The 22,669-nt window shown below is 42.0% G+C and overlaps 1 protein-coding gene across 4 annotated transcripts in view; it reads right to left on the reverse strand.

The window, feature by feature from the left end:
- Window positions 1-22,669, reverse strand: part of FAM222B (family with sequence similarity 222 member B) — a 64,030-nt gene that overhangs the window by 7,075 nt on the left and 34,286 nt on the right. For all 4 annotated transcript variants that reach the window (XM_059907940.1, XM_059907942.1, XM_059907943.1 and 1 more), the window contains one exon: window positions 3,504-3,625. In XM_059907940.1, coding sequence (XP_059763923.1) covers window positions 3,504-3,585 — 82 coding nt within the window. In that variant the 5' untranslated portion in view covers window positions 3,586-3,625. The remainder of the gene's footprint in view (window positions 1-3,503; window positions 3,626-22,669) is intronic.

Consider the following 22,669-nt stretch of genomic DNA (forward strand, 5'->3'; position numbering starts at 1 on the left):
TGATCCTATACATGTAGAAGAGGAAGGGGAGAAGAGAAAATGTTGGCGTTTGAAGGGACCAATCCTGTGACTCTGTACATAAGGCAGCCTCAAGCCTGGGGAAAAGTGATTAGCCAGGTGACTGACAGTGTTGGGCCAAGAAGCCACATATGCCCTCTCCTGACCCCAGACCCATCTCCCCTGCCTTGAGCTGACTCTTACAATATAAAGTATATTAAGCTACACCCTCTTGCACTGTTGGTGGGAATGTAAACTGATACAGCCACTATGGAGAACAGTATGGACGTTCCTTAAAAAACTAAGAATAGAACTACCATAGGACCCAGCAACACCACTACTGGGCATATACCCTGAGAAAACCATAATTCAAAAACAGACATGTACCACAATGTTCACTGCAGCACTATTTACAACAGCCAGGACACAGAAGCAACCTAAATGTCCATCGACAGGTGAATGGATAAAGAAGATGCAGCACATATATACAATGGAATATTACTTAGCCATAAAAAGAAATGAAACTGAGTTATTTGTAGTGAGGTGGATGGACCTAGAGTCTGTCATACAGAGTGAAGTAAGTCAGAAAGAGAAAAACAAATACCGTATGCTAACACATATATATGGAATCTTAAAAAAAAAAATGGTTCTGATGAACCTAGGGGCAGAACAGGAATAAAGATGCAGACATAGAGAATGGACTTGAGGACACGGGGAGGGGGAAGGGTAAGCTGAGACAAAGTGAGAGAGTAGCACTGACATACATACACCACCAAATGTAAAACAGATAGCTAGTGGGAAGCAGCTGCATAGCACAGGGCGATCAGCTCGGTGCTTTGTGACCACCTAGAGGGGTGGGATAGGGAGGAGGGGAGGGAGGCGCAAGAGGAAGGGGATATGGGGATATATGTATACATATAGCTGATTCACCTTGTTATACAGCAGAAACTAACACAACATTGTAAAGCAATTATACCCCAATAAAGATGTTAACAATAAAAAAAAAAAGTATATTAAGCTATAAATATCAGTACCCCATCCCCTTACCAGATACGGAGTTCCGTGTTTTGAACATCTTTTAAGACCCTCCCTAGGATGAGGGCAGGGAAAGGCTGAATAGCAGTTACAAAACTGGTTTTAAGGTCTCTACAGCTGATAGGCCTGGGCTCTGAGCAGCTCCTTGGCTGCTGGTTTCCAAAGGAGACAGCTTATACTCCATCTCACCTTAATGGTAAATGCTTAATGCGAAGAGCTGTAAGTCACAAGACAGGATTTTCTTCTTCTTTTTTAAATTTTTGGCCACACTGTGTGGCCTGCAGGATCTTAGTTCCCCAACCAGGGATCGAACCCATGCCCCCTGCAGTTGGAAGCACAGAGTCTTAACCACTGGACGGCCAGGGAAGTCCCAGGATTTTTGTTTTCTTACACATTTTGGGAGAGGAAAGAAGAAAGTAAGTGGGCTTAAAAACACCACTGGGTTTTCTCCTCTGCAAAAGTTTAGGTGTAGTTAAGGAGAGCAACAAGAGAGTCAGAGGGATTCAAATACACTGTCCCCTAAACGGACAGGTAAGCCTGAAACCAGGGAAAAAGGAAACCTCAATTCCTGAATAGAGATTTGGGACAGTGGTTGGCAGAGGCTACTTGGGGACTGCTTTGGGGAGAAGGGCGTGAAGGTCCAAAGTCAGCAACTAAGATAAAGCTGCCAATTTGCCTTTCTTCCCAAACGGTTCAGCCCTTGATAGTACATCTCTGGGTGAAGCTGCCAGAGTGTGCTAAGGCGCCTAGGAGACGGTGAGCTGCTCTTTGTTATCTTGTTGCACGCTTCCGAGTACACTCCCTCCCCAGCTGTGTGCCTGGAAGTCTGGAACCAGTCACAATGCAGTGAGCATGCAGATTTGGGTGGCCAAGGAGCCCAGACAACTTCCTCACCCAATTATCATTTAGTAAGAGAAAAGCTGGGGAAGAGCTGGGACAGTAGAGCTGGCCTACTGTGTCAAGCAGCTGCAGAGGGAAGACTGTCACCTTCAGCTTTGTCATTACACAAGTTGGATTCACTGGCCAAATTCTAGAACTAGCCAGGCTCTGAGTCTTACTCTCCCTCAAAGAAAGGAAGTCAAGAGGCCAGACCATTTTTAACTTCTGAAGATGATCTCACAGAGCAGGGGGTGGCAAACTATAGCCTGCAAGCCAAAACCCAGCTGCTGTGCTTTTGTAGAAAGTTTTACTGGAGCATAGCCACACTCATTTGTTTACATACTGTCTACGGTTGCCTGTGCCCTACGACAGCTGAGGTGAGTGCATGTAACAGAGACCATATGGGCTGATCCACAAAGCCTAAAATATTTGCTATTTGACTCTTTACAGAAAAAGTTTGCCAACCTCTGTCATAAAGGATTCAGGTAAGGTGCTGAAGCTCCTTTTCTATTAAGGGGTAAGCCTAGATGCCTCATTGATTTTCCCTTTTTGCTCTGAAAGGAAAGTCTATTCCAAATTTAGGGCCATTTTTACACTTGAAGATGCCGTACATGGTAATAAGCCAGGAATAGACTCTTTTCCTTGCACATGATGTAGTACAGGGATAGAAGGTAGGAATCTGGGAAAATACAAAGTATAAAGCCCCAATTCCAGCCAACGTAAGACAGGAATCTAACAGTTCTCAAAAACTCCGTCTTGTAGCAAGTATATTAACAGGAACACGCCCAGAGAGACTGAGCAAGCTAGCTTCTTATCCGTTCTGGAAGCGAAAGCTTCTTTACTTGCTGTGAACTGAGGGCCACAGCTCAGAAGGCAGACAGAAAAGCCAAAGGGAACTGTCTATTTCCATGGCAGAGAGTGCTCAGAGAGCTCAAAACAACAGAACAGTGGATACAGTTTGTTTCAGAGATACAGTAAGTAATCTGGACTGTGAGTTTTCATTCAGTTCCTCATGGGGGTTCAAATTGAAACACTCCTTTGATATATATCCTGTAAAACTCCTTACAGCCTTGTTGCTTAACAGATAACTATCAGCAACAATTAAAATTAAGATGATACACACTGGGGAACTCTAGTATTTAAGAGGATTTCTCAGGACTTCCCTGGTGGTCCAGTGGTTAAGAATCCGCCTTCCAATGCAGGGGACACAGGTTTGATCCCTGGTCGGGGGAACTAAGGCTCCACCTGCCACGAGGCAACTAAGCCTGCGTGCTCTGGAGCCCGCGCACCGCAACTACTGAGCCCGCGCGTCGCAACAAAGATCCTGTGTGCTGCAGTGAAGACCCAACACAGCCAAATAAACAGAATAACTAACTAAATTAATTAATTAAAAAAAAAGAGGCTCTCTCTAATCAGAGAAGTGTCTCACATTGTTGACAAGTTTTGCAGCTGCTTTCTTGCTGTCTGTGCTGAAGAATATCTTGGAGGTACCAAAATTCATGGTCAGTGTACCCCAAATGTGCCTCTGGTATAGCTCAAATGTAGGGAAAAAATAAAGGATCACATCCTTCCCTGGGATCCAGATTACTTACATTTCTGAAGTCCAGTGTTCATCTGCGTGTGAGAAAGAAGCTGAAAGGACAGGTCACCTGGCCCTGGTAGACAGGCTAGCATGGCAGACCAGCATCAACACAACATGAGGCAGTCACTCACACTGTAATGACAAAAAAACAAGGTCATGGAACACAAGGCAACTCACTCAAGGAAGATTATCAGGGACATCAGATACGAGCAACAGTGGTCCAGGTTTAGACAGATAAACAATTTAATTAGTAGCATGTTGGTTGAAAATATATCTATGTCTTTATCTGTAGCACAATTTGCTCTCAACTATTACTATGGCTCAAATATTTCAGTCAGCACAGATGCTTGGGTGGGAAAAATAAAAACTAGAAAATACCTATCCACACAAACGATTGAAGGTCTTTATGTTCACAAGCTATAGATGCACTCGTTTGGCATTTGCATTTCCTGTAGACTGCCTCTCCGTACTGCTTTTGGGTAAGCCCATGTGGCTGCCAGATAAACGGCATGCTGGCTTTCATCTGTGCCCCAGCTGAGGCAGGAGCAGAAAGGCTAGGGCACAGTCTAACTGAGGTGAAGGAAAAGATGATTTCTCCCTGAAAACAGAACAATGTTCCTGAAGAGAGCTCGCCCTCATAGGGCCTGGCTCAGTCTATTCACAGCCTTGGCTGGGGGCTGGGGCAGTCAGACATCTCCAGAGACAGTATACAGTATATGAGTTGCAAAGGCACCCAAAGTCCAACTTATGACCCCGGTAATCTGAACTTATTTATTTATTTATTTTTTGGCCACACCACATGGCTTGCAGGATCTTAGTTCCCTGACCAGGGATTGAACCTGGGCCCTCAGCAGTGAAAGGGCAGAGTCCTAACCACTGGACCGCCAGGGAATTTCACCTGAACTTACTTTTAAAAAGAAGGAACAAAAGCATCCTAAGAGACAAATTAACTACTATTAAAGCAAACTCTGTTTGTATATTTCTAGGGATTCACCTTCTTATTGCCATTCACACAATTAGACCTCCAGAACCCAAAAAAAGAAAAAAATTGCTTTGCTCCCAGGGTAAATCAAGGAGGTGGTAGGCTGCCAGCAGCCCTCTTTGGGCAGGCAATCCTGACATTGTATCAAGATGGCATGGTTTCATCAGTGAAGCCTTCCAACAAGAGGTATACAGCCAAAGCAAGCAGAGACACTGATGTAGCCTTCTGTAGGGAAGGAAGCCTTGTCAACAATGCAAGCTCCCTGTGTACCAAGGACCAAGCTTTTTCCCAAACAACTATAATATACTAAAACACATTAAATTCCTTTCCCATACTGCAAACCCCAGAAATCAAGGTGGCATATTAAGGCTTTAGATCACAACAAAAGAGGAATGGGGGAAAGCTCAAATGTTAAACAAAGACCACAAAACCTCTTTCTTTCCCTTAGAGGGCCCTCTCAAGTATGTGAAACTACTTTGTAAAGATGAGTATCAGAGAGCTCCAGCTGGAAAGGCCAGGTAGCTGAAAAGATACTTTGTAAAAAAGGCTACTCAAACTGTGTCTAAGATAGCAAGTGCAGAAAGAACTGAAGAGTGAATGCCTCAATGAAAATGGAGCTGCCCCAGAGTTCTGGCACAGATTCAGTCTTTTCAGGTCTCTGGTGGGTGGGATGACAGTATGAACACAGTGTGTCAACTGCAGTGCCTCAAGAAATAAAAAGTCTTCTGTTAGGGTCAAATGACTGAGGTACTGCTCACAACCCTTCCCTTGTGAATGCTGATCTCTATTTAATAACCTCTCCCCTATGGTCCTAATATAGCTGAGGGCAAACTCCAAGGAAAGGAAGAGAATTAACAAATACTGGAGCCTAATATTGTGAAATGGACTGTGTGAGGGGCTTTAGTGGCATTTTCTTATTTATTTATTTAGGTATGTATGTATGTATGTATGTCTGCCTGCGTTGGGTCTTCATTGCAGCGAGCGGGGGCTACTCTTCGTTGCAGTGTGCGGGCTTCTCACTGCCAGTGGCTTCTCTTGTTGTGGAGCACGGGCCCCAGGAGCGCGGGCTTCAGTAGTTGTGGCGCACAGGCTTGGTTGCTCCGCGGCATGTGGAATCTTCCTGGACCAGGGCTCGAACCCGTGTCCCCTACGATGGCAGGCAGATTCTTAACTACTGCGCCACCAGAGAAGTCCTAGTGATGTTTTCTTAATTACGTCTCCCAACCTTTCTTGGAAGTAGGCAATAAATTCACTTGTCATCTCATCATCTCTAGCCTGGATTACTACAATAGCCTTCCAAATGGTCTCTCTGTTCCACCCTTGCCCCATCACCCAATCTATTCTCCACATAGCAGCCAGAGTAATTTATTTTTTTTAATTGGAAATCATATCAGCTCAAAAATCTCCAATGACTTGCCATCTCACTTAGAATAAAATACAAAATCCTAACGTGGCCCACAAGGCCTTCCATGATCTGTTACATGATCATTACCTCTCTGACCTCATCCTCTAACCTCCCCTGCCCCTCTTGCTGACTCTACTTCCAGCCATAGTGGTCTCCCTGGAGCTCTTCCAACGAGCCAAGCACACCCCCACCTCCAGGCTTTGTAATTCACCTGGAAAGCTGAGATACTGTGACTATGGAGGTACAAAAAACACATTCATTCAGCTCTCTTGCAGATACACTCTCTCCCTGTACTTTCTGGAAGGAACCAATCTATGAATGATCACTGTAATCTCTGATATACCTAGTAAATCTTGATGCCTTGCAACCAAGAAGAGACGAGTGGAAGTTGTGTATCCTAAGAGTTGACTATAACATACTGCCTTTCAAGTCACAACTCTGGATTTCAAGAGGCAGAACAGGGGGCTTCCCTGGTGGCACAGTGGTTGAGAATCTGCCTGCCAATGCAGGGGACACGGGTTCGAGCCCTGGTCTGGGAAGATCCCATATGCCGCGGAGCAACTAGGCCCGTGAGCCACAACTACTGAGCCTGCGCATCTGGAGCCTGTGCTCCCAACAAGAGGGGCCGCGATAGTGAGAGGTCCGCGCACCGCGATGAAGAGTGGCCCCCGATTGCCGCAACTAGAGAAAGCCCTCGCACAGAAACGAAGACCCAACACAGCCAAAAATAAATAAATACAATTAATATAAAAAAAAAATAGAGGGACTTCCCTGGTGGCGCAGTGGTTAAGAATCCCTCTGCCAATGCAGGGGACACGGGTTCGAGCCCTGGTCCCGGAAGATCCCACATGCACAGGAGCAACTAAGCTCATGCGCCCCAACTACTGAGCCTGAGCTCTAAAGCCCGTGAGCCACAACTACTGAAGCCCACGAGCCAAGAGCCTGTACTCTGCAACAAGAGAAGCCCCCAACCAAAATGAGAAGCCCGAGCACTGCAACGAAGAGTAGCCCCTGCTTGCCACAACTAGAGAAACCCCACGTGCAGCAAGGAAGACCCAATGCAGCCAAAAATAAATTTATTAAAAAAAAAAAGAGGCAGAACAGGAGAGAATTAAGCCAGTTAAACTGTGGCAAAAGGCATTAATGGATTTACTGACAGCAAACAAAGGAACAAAAATAAGAGGTGAATTCTGTAAAGACTCCAGAAAGTCAGTTTTTAGTTTGGGCAGGAAGAAGTAAATGAATAAGAAAGACACCAGAGCTTGGGGCCCTCTATGATTATGTTCCCAACCAGAATCACCCAGCAAGTCTAGAATACTCTTGAGCTCTTACTGGCATTAACCGGGCTGCTAAGAGTACAGCCCTTAGTTTGTGAACCTTTCTTTAAGAGTTCTGCCATCCTTAATCTTCAAGCCCCTTGAGCAGTTTTACTGTAGTCAAGAATCAGATTCTGCCAGGGCAGGGAAGGCAGAGAATGTGGCAAGGTCACGAAGGTTGTGATGAAACAGGAAGAAAGCAACTTCCTTCCACAACCCATTCTAGAAAGCAGGGATGCATAGTATAAAGCACTCCTCTGGAGGCTTGACAGCTGAGCACAAGCCTTTTATTTAAAAATTTCAAACCACCCACACATTTTGATTACCATCTGGCTTTTTCTTAAACGTTAAATTCCAATACAATTTACAGCTGATATTTCCAGAAGCACAATTAGACCAAGAAATCAACATGAGCTCTACCTTCTCTGAAAGGGCCTCAAAATTCAAGTCCAGACTACTGAACAGAATCAAGTAGTAACCTGGTGCTCAGACCAAATGAGCTGCAGAAGCCACAGAGAAAGAAAAAAGATCTTGGCAGAGCCTCTCTGGGAGCTCTCAGACAGCTTTCCCACCACCAGCTGGTCTGCTGCCTAAGTAGGGGGACGACAGTATAACCATGAGCACAGAACTAAGGTGTCCAGACTCTCCTGGGGCATTTGCACAAGTGCTAGCTTCTCCCAGACTACCTCTAATTAAGGAACAAAAAAACCCTGTCCCCACTGAGAAAATTCAAAAGGACTTTCATCCATGCCCCCCACCTCCCCCGCCCCACTGAGACTGACAGAGGTTTTATTAAGAGCTGTGATGTTACACTCTCTGCTTTCCTGGGTGGCATCTGATAAAGGACCATCTCTGCCTTAGGACAGGTTTCTGCTAGTAGGAAAACCTCCACTGTCTGTACTGTTTGTCCCTGTTTATGCTTACGACCACTGAAGGGTAGAAAAGGAGGAAAAGGAAGACTCCTCTTCATATTTTTTTAGTGAGAAAAGGAAGGGAGAGAAAATAAAATGCTAGCAAAGATATTTTTACTTGGGGGCTGGGGGTGAAGCGATCTAGAGTAATCACTTCCCAGCATAGTCTCCCACTCACACCCTAGTGCCTTCCAGTACCCTTCTTTGCCAAGTCTCTCTCCTGCTTTCCTTTTCCTTCCCTGCCTTCAACCCCACCTTCAAAAAGAACCCCCCACTACCGCCACAAAAAAAAGGTTGACTAGCCCAATTTCTGATTCATGCTGTGGTTCAAAATTTTAAACCTGCCATTTATGGACTTTAATTAAAAAATGAAATTGAGAGCAGTGCCATCTCTGAAATACCAAGTAAAAAAAAGAAATGTTATGCCCCATGTAATTTGACTCCACTTTATAAAATATACCCAACAGTGAAAATCCTAAGCACATGCATCTTAAGAGAATATGATTAACACTGAGAAACTACATTAATTAAAAGAGTCATCACTATCTCTGATTAATAAGCCTTCTCATCCATGAGGTAAAAGGCTTATCTGAAAACACTACTTTTCAATAGTGGGGGTAGAAGTTTTATCCTACTGTTTCCCATTCTTTTACTCCTGGGGCCCAAGAAATTAGGTTAAAACCTAACGGAAATACTGCTCTGGGGAAAATAAACAGGGTCAAGGATGGCAAATATTACATGTTTATCAAATCAGACTCTGCAGAATCAGTCATCTTATGGTCTGTGTCAATGAAATAATCTATTCAACCGGTAATTTTTGTCAGTCCAGGTAACTGTGAACTTCCAGCTACCTTGTACTTTTCACTATTTACCCAATCTGAATAACAGTCATTGCTCAAAGGCATCTTTCTTCTCTATCTTTAACTCAATACGGGACTTAAAGTCACTTATAACTGTAACCTCACAACTCTGGGCTGGGAGAAAGAGCAGGAGAGAAAGATGGATGTTCACTCTGGACTAACTTTGTTGAAAGCCCAGAACTATCCCTGCTGCAAACCATCTCCACATAGCTCAACACAGAGGCTCAAGGGGTTTGGAAACATTATTTCTTTTTTAAAAAATTTATTTATTATTTTTAAATTATTTATTTATTTATTTATTTATGACTGCGTTGGGTCTTCGTTGCTGCGCACGGGCTTTTCTCTAGTTGCGGTGAGCGGGGGCTACTCTTCGTTGTGGTGCGCGGGCTTCTCATTGCGGTGGCTTCTCTTGTTGCGGAGCACGGGCTCTAGGTGCACGGGCTTCAGTAGTTGTAGTTCGTGGGCTCTAGAGTGCAGGCTCAGTAGTTGCGGTGCACGGGCTTAGGTGCTCAGCGGCATGTGGGATCTTCCAGGACCAGGCCTCGAACCTGTGTCCCCTGCATTGGCAGGTGGATTCTCAACCACTGCGCCACCAGGGAAGCCCTGGAAACATTATTTCTAACTACCCTTTAAACCCATCACAACAGGTCCTGTTCCTATTCTGTTTCCCACCCCCACCCTGGTCCCTAAAGGTGCTTTCTCTGCCAGTGCTTTCTTTAGCATGAATACTCTTTCCTAGATCCTCTTATTATTTATTTCATCTATGACCCAGTGCTTTCTCCTGAATTTGTTATTCAGGTCCTAGGAAAGTATTTGCCCTGGACATTCTAACCTTTCAACTCGAGTGTGAGCTTCCAAAGACTGTCTTTTATTTATCCTTCCAAGTTACAGGGTCAGAAATGAGATTATTCATGTAACAGACATTTAATAAATATTACTGGCTCACATTCCAGAAGAATAGCAATATACTTTAATCCCAGGCTCTGGAATTCATCTGAATTTAGGTCCTTGAAACACATGGATAATACAAGTGCCAAAAAGTGTCCATGCCCGTGTGTGCACAGGTGCCTTTACTCTGAGAGTGAGAGAGCAGAGGAGACAAAAACTGCCTAGGTACTTTAAAAAAAAAAAAAGGCCCAGGTACTACTTTTGCATTGTATTGAAAAGTATCCTTTGGGACTTGCCTGGTGGTCCAGCGATTAAGACTCCTTGCTTCCACTGCAGGGGGCCAAGTTCGATCCCTTGTCCGGGAATTAAGACCCCACATGCAGTGCAGCAAGGCCAAAAAGTAAAAAAAGAAAGAAAAAAGAAAAGTATCCTTTGGCTTCTGTACTTTCATCCCCATTAGGTAGAAATCAGTGTTCCTAAAAATGTGAAATGCAGGCTGTGTTCATTGCAAGCCGCTAAATCAGAATTTGCAATTTTTCATTATCGTATGTAATAGCCTTCAGTTTCCTATCAGGGTTGTATCACTATAACTTAAGCTGAACAATTTTAGAAAGGTAGACTGACCTTTGTATTTAACCACATTCATAATCACAAGCAGAGCTCTCAAGCTGGGTAGAATTTTACTCATAAGTACCTGGGACTGTGCCCAGCAAGACAATGAGAATAACAAGAAACCAGAAGAAACCGCTTCCTTGAGATAATACACAAATATTGGATTTTTACCTTTTACAATTTCCTGTAGAAACTGGTATCAAATCAGAAAGTTTCTGATTATTACTCAGATTAAATATATGTTAACAAATAACCTATAATTATGTGGCAGTTTTTAATCTTCAAAGCCCGCATCGCACATGAGTCCATGAAAAGCTGCCAGAGAAGCACAGATCTCACACCCAGATGGGGAAACTGAGGCATAAGAGCTAATCATTAAAAAAAAAAAAAAAAGGAAATCTGTAGGAAAGATATCAAAGTTGGGTGCAATTTTAAGACTCACGGTGTCTAAAAAGCCTTTTAATAGGCCTTGACTGAGCCCCAAACAAGTCAGATCATAGACAGGTATTCATTCTGGTAAAAATGAAAAAGGCAGTTCCTCAGTATAGCTTCTGTAATTTTACAGATCAAAGACACAACATGGAAAAAGAATTTGAAGAATTTAGCAGGCTGTTAAAAAACGTTGGCAAGCATGTGTTTAAAGAACATCTAAATGAGTTGCTTACTCACGCCCTTTCTCCTCCCCTCACCTGCACAGAGGTCGCATTCTCTAGTCACTCCCTTGCCTCAGAATCACCTCACCAGAGTAGGCCCCCTAACTCAGTCTAGAGTCTGGTTTTCAAGTTTAAAGGGTGACAGAAATTTAAGAGACTTAAGGTCATTTAGAAAGCCTGCTTCATTTTCTTAAAAACTGTGTTTTATTGAAGTTGATTTACAACATTGTGTTAATTTCTGCTGTACAGCAAAGTGATTCAGTTATACATATATATATATTCTCTTTCATATTCTTTTCAGTAGGACCTTGTTGTGTATCCAGTCTATATTTAATAATAGTTTGCATCTGCTAATCCCAAACTCCCAGTCCATCCCTCCCCCACACCCCCCCTTGGCAACCACAAGTTTGTTCTCTATGTCTGTGAGTCTGTTTCTGTTTCGTAGATAAGTTCATTTGTGTCATATTTTAGATTCCACATATAAGTGATATCGTATGGTATTTGTCTTTCTTTTCTTTCTTTTTTTTTTTTTTTTGGCCAAGCTGCATGGCTTGCAGGATCTCAGTTCCCCAACTAGGGATCAAACCCGGGCCACGGCAGTGAAAGCCCAGAATCCTAACCACTAGGCCACTAGGGAACTCCCCTTGTCTTTCTCTTTTTGACTTACTTCACTTAAGCATGTAATCTCTAGGTTCCTCCATGTTGCTGCAAATGGCATTATTTCACTTTTTTATAAGCCTGCTCCATTTTGAGTACGTAACTACATGACATTATTCTTTTTTTTTTTTAATAAATAAATTTATTTATTTATTTTTAAATTTTTGGCTGCATCAGGTCTTCGTTGCTGTGCACAGGCTTTCTCTAGTTGTGGTGAGCGAGAGTTTCTCATTGCAGTGGTTTCTCTTGTTTCGGAGCATGGGCTCTAGGCGCGTGGACTTCAGTAGTTGCAGCACGCGGGCTCAGTAGTTGTGGCGCATGGGCTTAGTTGCTCTGCGGCATGTGGGATCTTCCCAGACCAGGGCTCGAACCCGTGTCCCCTGCACTGGCAGGCGGATTCTTAACCACTGCACCACCAGAGAAGTCCCTACAAGGTATTCTAAAACAAATCTAGATGAGAGTGTTTGGGTCTATGTGTGCTTCTGTTTCCTCACCCCGGTGCCAAGGTGTCTTCTTTTCTGGGTCTAAAGTGCCTCATCCAAGCTCACTGCTGGGTTTAGAAATTTCAAGAGACATTTATAAACCCATATTTTTCCTATGTAATGAGTAACACTGATTTATACTGCCTAAGAGAGTAGTTTGTCAAAACTGCAGAGAATGGTTTTAATGAAATTTTGAAGAGGTGTTGAAGAGTTATGAATGGAAGCAGTGAAAGGAGACAGGATCCACAGCAACATCTGAATGCATGTGCGTGGACTGAAGACACAACTCCCACCAAAGTCGTTGGAGAAATATAAGCAAGTACTAAACATATAAAGAAATGGTGCAACTATCTAATATTTAAAGAAATGTAAATTAAATAGAATGACATTTTATTTTTTGATTAAAAATTGACAAACATGTTTGAAAAAAAATCTAGAACACACTGAGTCAAGGATACACTGAAGAGTCACTAAAGTGAGATGTTGACACATTCTTTCTAGAAATAAATATGAAGTTTTAAAAATATTCATACTCTTGATATGGTAACTACACTTCTAAAGTCTAACTTAAGGAAATAATCAGAAATGTAAACAAAGATTTCCATACAACTCTCTTCACTGTAGTATGGTTCATAATTGTGCAAAAACTCCATCAATCTAAATGTCCAAAAGTAAGGAAATCGTTATATAAATTATGGGCTATTCTATTCATCTAATAAAATTAGTATGAGCCTCCCAAATTAAAAAATATATATTGTTAAAAAATATCTAAGGACAAAAAAATGCTTATAATATAAATGCTGGGTTAAAAGAGTATATATAGGGCTTCCCTGGTGGCGCAGTGGTTGAGAATCTGCCTGCCAATGCAGGGGACACGGGTTCGAGCCCTGGTCTGGGAAGATCCCACATGCCGCGGAGCAACTGGGCCCGTGAGCCACAGCCACTGAGCCTGCGCGTCTGGAGCCTGTGCTCTGCAACAAGAGAGGCCGCGACAGTGAGAGGCCCGCGCACCGCGATGAAGAGTGGCCCCCACTCGCCTCAACTAGAGAAAGCTCTCGCACAAAAACAAAGACCCAACACAGCCAAAACTAACAAAAAAAAAAAAAAGAAGTGTGTGTATATATATATATATATATATATGGTATAATAATAATTTTGTAAAATTTATTATATATACATAAAAATTATGAAGTCATTTGTATTTGACCATTAAATGCATTACAGCACTTTTGTGGGGATAAATTCTCATTCCTGGACTATCTAGTTCAGGATAACATTCTACTTAGCTTTCATTTCTTGAATATAAAACGAACAGAGCCAAGAAAGTAACTTAGGAAAAAACTGGGTGGCAAGGGCAGTCATTTTCTCATAAGTTTTCAAAAGGGGAAAACTCACATATAGATAAGTGTCAAGTGCAGCTCAAATCACCTGAAGAAATCTGGATTAACAAGAGGCAAAACATCAAAGTGGTTAAGAGACAAGACTGAGTTTGACTCTCAGCTCTGCTGCTTACCAGCTATGTGACCTTGGGAAAGAAACAACTTCATCTGTAAAATGGACCTAGTTCATGGGATTGTTGTAAGAATTAAATGAGTTTAATATACTCAAGTGCTTAGGGCACCGGTGCCTGAACATTATTCAAATGTTGGCTCTTACCACTTTCTTAATCTATCAAAATCCAGGTCACTTTTTATTTTCCCAACACAACTAAACCACCACCTTACATTTTATAGTTCTTTATACTCTGAAACACGTTTGCATACAGTATTTCACTTGAAATTTAAAACAATCTTTTAATCTATATGGAATAAGTATCATTCCCTTTCCACAGATTAGCAGGTTTAGAAAGATTAGGTAACTTGTCTAGTGATATGTAGCTGGGATAGTGGACCTCATATAGAGTCTCTGTCATAACTTCTAGACTTGTGGCTCATTCCATTAGACAAGTATTTTCTAATCTGTAGGCTGTGACCAGCCTTTAAAAAAAAAAAATCACAGAGTAACAGTAAGAATGCTTATTGTTTCATGACTCTATTCCAGCTATTTAAATTATGTGTGTATTTACTGGGATGCAGTCTTTATTGTGGGCACAGATGAAGATGTTCGAAAAACACTGCCCTATACCACGGCTGCCTCTCAAGTCAATATTTATTAAGTACCTATCATAGCCCTCTTCCTACACTATTATATACAACAAAAACATACAATTCTAAGCCATGGTTTTGTTTTTTAAGTGTAATTATCGACTTTCCTATGGATTTGGGGAACTACCTGTCCCACGTCAGCACTTCGCTCTGTAACTCTATTATACTATTATACTCTGTAACTCTTCGGCTAGCCTAACACTTTGGAATCAGCTTTTAGTGAAAATTCCTTTTTAAAAAAAGGGGCGGGGCAGCAACTATAACCAAGGTAAGACTGCATTGGGAAAGTGACTACATAAAGGCAAAGAAACGCTTTAAGTTCGAGTGGTCAGACTTTCTTCCCCAGGGGAAAGCTCTATCATTCACACTGAGGAAACTGTATCAGAGAATACTACAAGTAATGATCAAACACAGTTATCTCTCATTCTCAATCCTCGTACAGAAAACTCTTCCCTTCCTATTCTCATGCTCTTTCCTGAATGTGAGAAGTAAACCTTGACTAACTCTGAACGTACTCTCAACTCATACCTTTTCCAAGTCAGTTTCCATTTTGGACACGCCTACTATGACGGAAGCTGGGCATCACACAGCCCACCAAGGTCTCTGACAGGAAGCATCCCTCTGCTCTTTAAGATGTTCTAAATTTGGGGGGGTGAAAAGGAGCTCACGCTTTTCCATGGCTATGCATCTACTATTTCCACCATATATTCATTTGGTCTGTTACCTTCTTAGAACTAGTTCTCTGTACACAATACCTTGAGCTTATGTGCCTTAGATTTCTAGTGTAGAGTTTCAGTAAGGCTAGTAAATTCAGTGCAGGTAGGGAATGAAGTTATGCTTATAGTAAACACATCACCCTTCACTGTATTAGTATTATTAGGGTTAGTTTGGCAATAGGCAGATTTTAAGGTAATAGGACAAGGCATGATTGATACACTAATACGTTCTGTTCATTTAGGCCCTTCCTTCTGCCCCAGCCTGAGTAAAGGACAGTGAGGAATTCTGATGTATAACAACTTTGGGGGAGGGTTTCTATAGCCTTAGTGAAAATCAAAAGATCTTGCCTTGCCATTTCACTAAGACTCACTATCACTTGAAGCTTTATGGCTCACACTCCACATATCCAAGGAATTACCAGGCTTCTGAAGCTAAAGGTGTTTCTGAAAGCAGGAGAGGCTGATAAACCTCAAAAGGACCCAGGAACTGAAAGCTTACTGAGGAAGAGGAGCAACACCTCCCCCCATACCCTGCAAACTACCACAACTGGCTAATGAAATTCAGAATACTGGCTATATCCACAGGAAGACTAGAGAACAGAGAGACAGTCCCTTCCCTGCTGGAAGAATACTTTGATAGCTAGAGTAAACACCCACAGAAATAAGATTCTGAACTTAGCTTCAGGAGGCTTCCTCATTTCAGGAACTGCCTTAGGAAACAAAACAAAAACTAACAAAGTAGTTTTAAATTTTTCAAGGACTCAAAGTACTACAGCTCACTCACAGATCAACCCATCAGCAGACTGGCCCTGAGAAATTCCATAATCATTCATCATTGTTGTATGTCAGTGTGTGACCGGTTCTAACTGGTCAAATATGTGTCTTATACGAAATATTAAGTGCCACCCAAACAAAGCAATTTAACTCAAGATTACTTTAGCATTGAGTGAATCAGGAAAAAGTGTATAAATACACATTTTATCTTACCGATGTCTAAATGATCTGTCTTCCTTTATCTCAAAGATGCCTCAAAGAAATGGCTAACACTACACAAATTAACATTTTATAGACAGTGGCAGAAAACAAGTTCACAGCTCTTCTATTCCTGGTACATGCCTCCTTTACTCAGTGTACCTATTCACTGTCCTAATTTCAACTCTGTCAACTTCTCGCTCTGGGGTCTCCCTCACCAACTAAGTGTCCTAACCAACTTTCACCCAATTCCCTCTGTTTCAACTGGATTAGAAAGAGAAGGTACCCAAACAGAGTACAGAGTGCGGAGGGTATCCACAAAGTTGAGGGTGGGGAGCCCTGATGTGGGGAGCCAGAACCCAAGTGGTGTGAGAACATCCCCAGAGGGGATGGATGCAGCGACTGCTTCCCATTCAATAACAATGAGCCCCAACCGGGTCTGCTCAGATCTTGGCTTCTAAATACTAAATCCTCCACTAACAGGAACAAAGGCTCCTTGGAGAAATGGCTGAGGCAGAGAAAGTACTAGATGAGGCTGGCACATACTACTGTGCAGGAAAGGAAGTGCTCAAAGAATAATAGTGACATGTCAAAGAACACAGAAGCTACAGGATGCTCAACTGGTGAGGGAAACTCCAGAAAGATAAGTTTACACAGTAGTAATTAGAGGGAACAGAGAATGGATGCACTGAGTGAAGGAGGCATATACTAGGAATAGAATAATTAGAAACTTTTTTTCCTACCACTGTTCAAAAGATGTTAGTTTGGGTTAGTGTCAGCCAAACCTTTGAAATAAAAGGACAGCAAATCACTTGGGCATCTTTAAGGGTTAAACATATAGTTATGTATTTTTTTTTCCTGATTTACTGGCAAAATCTGGGATAATTTGAACATCAAAGTAAATAAAGATAACAGATTAAATTTAATAAAATGTAATAAGTTGAATAAAATAGGAAATCATGAGTCCATACTAATATAAACAAACTAGTAAACTGAAAGGCTTAAGAGGAAAAGGATATTTGCATGGTATCAAATTGTCTCCTCCCAAAATACTTAGTAATTACAAAGGGAAAAGAGTAACTTTACACTGGAAATGCCTAGCAGGCACCACCTTAACCAAGTGATCAAACATTCCCAGTAACTGGACAAATAAAAATTCTGCACTTCTTGAAATTATGCAGTGAAGAACAGAGCATCACTCCTGCGATATTCCTGTTAAAGATATATAACCTAAACTAAACACGAGGAACCATTAGACAATCCTAAATTGAGGACTTTCTACAAAATAACTCAGTAGTGTCAAGGTCGTGAACATCAAAGAAGGCCTAAAAAACTGTTCCAAATTGAAGGAGACCAAGAAGACATAAGAAATAAATGCAAGGTATGATCCTCAACTGGACCCTTTTTGTAATAAAGAACATTACTGGTACAGCTAGCAACATTTGAGGGGTGTCTGAGAATTATATGATGGCAATCTGTCAATGTTAACTTCCTGATTTTGATGGCTGAATTGTGATAATGTTGGAGAATGTTCTTGTTCGTAGAAGATAAACACCAAAGTATTCAGGATGATGATGCATCAAGTCAGCAACTTATTCTCAAATGATTTAAGGAAGAAAAATATTCTTTGTACTGTACTTGCAGCTTTTCTATAAATTTGAGATTGTTTCCAATTTTTTTTTTTTTTTTTTTTTTGGCTGCGCTGGGTCTTCATTGCTGCGTGCTGCCTTTCTCTAGTTGTGGCGAGCGGGGGCTACTCTTCATTGCGGTGTGCAGGCTTCTCATTGCGGTGGCTTCTCTTGCTGTGGAGCACGGCCTCTAGGCGTGCGGGCTTCAGTACTTGTGACACACGGGCTCAGTAGTTGTGGCTCGCGGGCTCTAGAGCACAGGCTCAGTAGTTCCGGCACACGGGCTTAGTTGCTCCACAGCACGTGGGATCTTCCTGGACCAGGGATCGAACCAGTGTCCCCTGCATTGGCAGGGGATTTGAACCACTGCGCCACCAGGGAAGTCCCTGTTTCCAAATTTTTTACTAAAATTGTTAAAACAAACAAAAAAAACAAGATAGCAGTGTTGAAATCTGAAGGGGGGGGTGTGGAGATCATAAAGAAGAGTTGAAAAGAGTGGTCTGTTAGAAACCATTCTCATTTTATCTCAACGCAGGTGACATCTCTGAATTGGTGAGTGCCGACACTGGGGTTCTTGCCTTCTCGAATAGGTTTCCTGTATCTTTCTGCCTCATCAACTTCTAATTTCTTTTCAGCACTTATCTGAATAACATTTTCTCCTGTGCCTGCACTTCAAATTCTCTCCCAACCTCCACTCTGTTCTGGCAATGCTTCCACTAAGTGGCTTTCATACAACTCTCTTACCCTAAAGATGGAAAATTTCACCTTTAGAAAGGTTCCAAAAGCAATGTCTTATCCTGAAGGAGGCACTATTAATGACCCTCGTTTCTTTAGGCCTGACATTCACTAACATCTCCATCAAGTTCATGTTTTAGTAAGAGTTTTTCAAGGCCTTTTCTTCTAAACACATATAACCTATGCTCCAAGGGAAAGCCTTGTTATATCTTCCAGACTGTAACAGGGTTTTGACACTCTTTCCTCCCACTACACAAAAAGTTTCAAATGACATCATAAGCTTTATCTCCAGACTTCCTGAAATGTAGCAACTATAACTAGCTTCTCTACTTTCACACCAGCAGCAGCTGGCAGGCAGAGTCTTGGTTATTCTACAGCAGAAAGGTTTTCAGTAACAATGAAGAGCTTTGAAGCAGTACAAAGATGATGTTTATCACTCATCCTTTCCTCTTCTTTCCTATTTAGGGTGATCATGGAAGTTTTGGAAGAGGAATAACTATATTATAGCCTGTCTCCAAGCAGCCATGAACTTTCTCCCCCCCACACCCTTTTTTTTGGCTGTGCCACGCGGCTTGTAGGATCTTAGGTCCCAGACCAGGGACCAGGGATTGAACCCGGGCCCATGGCAATAAAAGTTCCAAGTCCTAACCACTGGACCGCCAGGGAATTCCCCTTCCCTTACTTTAAACAAACACTAACAAAAGCATACTCTTAAAATGCATGGCCATACTCTTTGGCAACTTATCCTCAACAAAATTTTTATGCAGCCACATCCATGAAAATATCTAAGGAGATTGACAGGCCCTTGGGAAGAGAGCCTAGCAACAAAGGACACTAAGGTGAGCAACAACATCCAGAATGAAAGCAGCAGCAAGTCACCTAGAGATCGAGGAACAGCCCTAGCTGGAATCAGCTTCACTCTTCTCGTGTTAAAGAGAGAAAATTTTGCTTACAAGCCAATTCAGGGTAACCATCAAACAACAACAGAGAAAGAGGAAATAGCAAAGGAACTTCATCATCTTTAGAGAAAGACAAACTATTTCCTTTTGTTTCTTCCCTCTTTCTCTACCTAGCAAGGATTGTTTCCAAAGACATTATGCAACTTTCTTTTAAAAATCACAAACTAAAATTCCTATAGAGCTAAAGAGACGTGTCCTCAGTGTCATACTGACTTTATTTTTTTAATTTTTAATTTATTATTATTATTATCTTTTTTTTTTTTTTTTGGCTGTGCTGGGTCTTCATTGCTGCGTGCGGGCTTCTCTAGTTGCGGCGCGCGGGGGCTACTCTTCGTTGAGGTGCTCAGGTTTCAATAGTTGCAGCGCATGGGCTCAGTAGTTGTGGCTCACGGGCTCTAGAGCACAGGCTCAGTAGTTGTGGCACACAGGCTTGGTTGCTCCGTGGCATGTGGGTTCTTCCCGGACCCGGGATCAAACCCGTGTCGCCTGCATTGGCGACACTGGCACAGGGGGATTCTTAACCACTGCGCCACCAGGGAAGTCCCCATACTGACTTTAGTGCCCAAAAGTTTTCTTTTGCACTTTTAGTGCAAGCAGAGGACTAAACTGCACCTTGCTAATCACTATAATCTTACAATAAGCACATACTCTTGTGAATGACATTTAGTTCCATCTCAGTCTATTCTCCCATGATAAGCATCAATGAACTCAAGGATATGATGTCAGAATATAAAAAGCCATTAAGGCTGCTCCTCATAGATTCTTTTAAAATATGATCCTACACAGCTCTTCAAAAGAAGGACAATATGTTTTAATTCTGAAATGGATTTTTACAATGCTTTGACCTCCTATCTAAAAGAAGTCTGGAAAAATAAGTAACTGCAGTGGAGTGAAACATGTCACTCCGGTTATTAAAATCCATCAAGTTCATACTTCAGCCTTAGGATAACTACAGCCAAAAAACTGACTCGCAAGTAATTATCACCACTGTCTGCAATAAAAGTTAATTGGACACAATTGAACTAACGCCCTAGTCATAGGGAAGCTGCAACTGGAGAAGAGCCCACTCCTCCTGCTCCTTCAATCTGCAAATGAAACTGCTAATGATAATCTGTGGACAAACAAGAAATTGCTCTCATGGCTTCCCCACTGCAAATCACTCAGCAATTCCAGCTAATGCCCAGGCATGTTGGGCCAAGAGAAAAATCATTAACCAACACTTCCTTGGATAAAGATGAATTTTAACAATAACCAAGCCTATTAAGGCTGAGAGTTGCTGAGAACTGTTAACTTTCCCTGGACACCCTAAGGTAAAGCAATGTGGCCTGATCTCCACACCTTAGTACTATACACGAGATGTGCCCTGTGCCACTAGCATGTGGTAGTAAGAAGAGACATTATGCAAGGCTGGGAGCTACTGTTACACAAATAATTTATCTTCTTGTAAGAGAATCCTGGGTAATCTCATTTTTAGACAGGCAAATGGCATTGCAGATCTGCTTCAATAGCAAAGATTAAATCGCTTCTGAATTGACTTTGGAGTTGATAGATTCCTGCTGCCTGACTCATCTGCCTTCAATTCTGGACAAGAACTGTGCCCTTTCCCCTGGAATTAGTATCAGACTCTCTGCTTTTCAATTCTGTCTACAGCCCAAGAGACTGAGACTCCTAAGGGTATTATGGCATCTTGGGTAGCCACTCTTACAAAGGGGGAAAATTGTGGTCTTTATATCTACAATGACCTGTAAAGTGAGCAGGAGGCAGTAACCTCCTGAGGTGACAGAAGGTAAAAGAGAAAAACAAGTACAAAGTGCTACCTCTGCTTATTTTTTCTTAGGTGGTCTGGGCTCTATCCCAGCAAGGAGGTGGCTAGAGAAATTACTAATGCAATCAGAACCATCCCCAAGGAAGCAGCTGGACCAACTGTCCATTTGGTATACTTTTCAATAAAAGTTATTTTGGAAGGTTGCAGTTTACTTCCTCTAGTCATCAAAATACATTTTCCGATGTGAAATATGGAAAAGCCTAAGAATAGCTCATCCAGTATGTAAAAAAGAGAAGGATCTAGAAACTGTAATATGGATAGTAAAGTGAAACAGGAGTTTAACCTGAAAAAGAGGACACGTAGTAGGAACGTCATTCATTCATTCATTCATTCACTGGGCACCTATGATACACTAGGCACTATGGTAGTAGTAGTACTATGTATTAAGAATACAGATATGGCAGACAAAACCTTGATGAGGTATGTGATTAATGTGATCATTTCATAATATATACAAATATCAAATCATTATGTTGTACACATGAAACTAATATCATATTGTTTATCAATTAAACCTCAGGAGGGACTTCCCTGGTGGTTCAGTGGCTAAGACTCCACACTCCCAATGCAGGGGACCCAGGTTTGATCCTTGGTCAGGGAACTAGATCCCGCGTGCTGAAACTAAGAGTTCATATGCCGCAACTGAAGATCCTGCATGCCGCAACGAAGACCCAGCACAGCCAAGTAAATAAATAAATAAATAATTTTAAAATAATAAATAAATAAATAAACTTCAGGAAAAGAAGGACGGAAGGAAGGAAGGAAAACAGAGCTGTTTGAAAACCCAAATAATGAAAAAAATACTCCCAGGAAACAATGAGAAAGATGGGAGAAAACAATATGGGTCATTGAAGGCTGAGCAAGAATTTACCAGATTGAGACAGGTAGGCCACTCTACACAGAGAAAACTAGCATAATGCAAGGCATGCAGTTGTAAAACTAACTGGCTTGTCTGGGGAACCACAAGTGGTCTGGTATGGAGAGGAGAGTGTCGGGTGTATGGGCTAAACCTGGAGATGAGCCTGATGTGTTAAATTATGAAGAGCCTTATATTTTATACTAGAGGGACAGAATAGCAGATTAAAAATAAATCAGCAGGGGCTTCCCTGGTGGCGCAGTGGCTAAGAATCCGCTTGCCAATGCAGGGGACACAGGTTCGAGCCCTGCTCCAGGAAGATCCCACATGCCGTGGAGCAACTAAGCCCGTGCACCACAACTACTGAGCCCGCACACCTAGAGCCTGTGCTCTGCAATAAGAGAAGCCACTATAATGAGAAACCCACACACAGCAACGAAGACCCAACGCAGCCCCAAAAAATTAAAAATTAAAATAAATAAATAAATCAGCAGAAAAGTAGCCCTGACATCTTATAGACTAATTGTGATGATTAAATGAGATTATATTTATAAAGTGCTTAGTACAGTGCCTAT

The sequence above is a fragment of the Balaenoptera ricei genome, chromosome 20 (assembly GCF_028023285.1).
Source record: "Balaenoptera ricei isolate mBalRic1 chromosome 20, mBalRic1.hap2, whole genome shotgun sequence".
NCBI classification, from domain to species: Eukaryota; Metazoa; Chordata; class Mammalia; order Artiodactyla; family Balaenopteridae; genus Balaenoptera; species Balaenoptera ricei.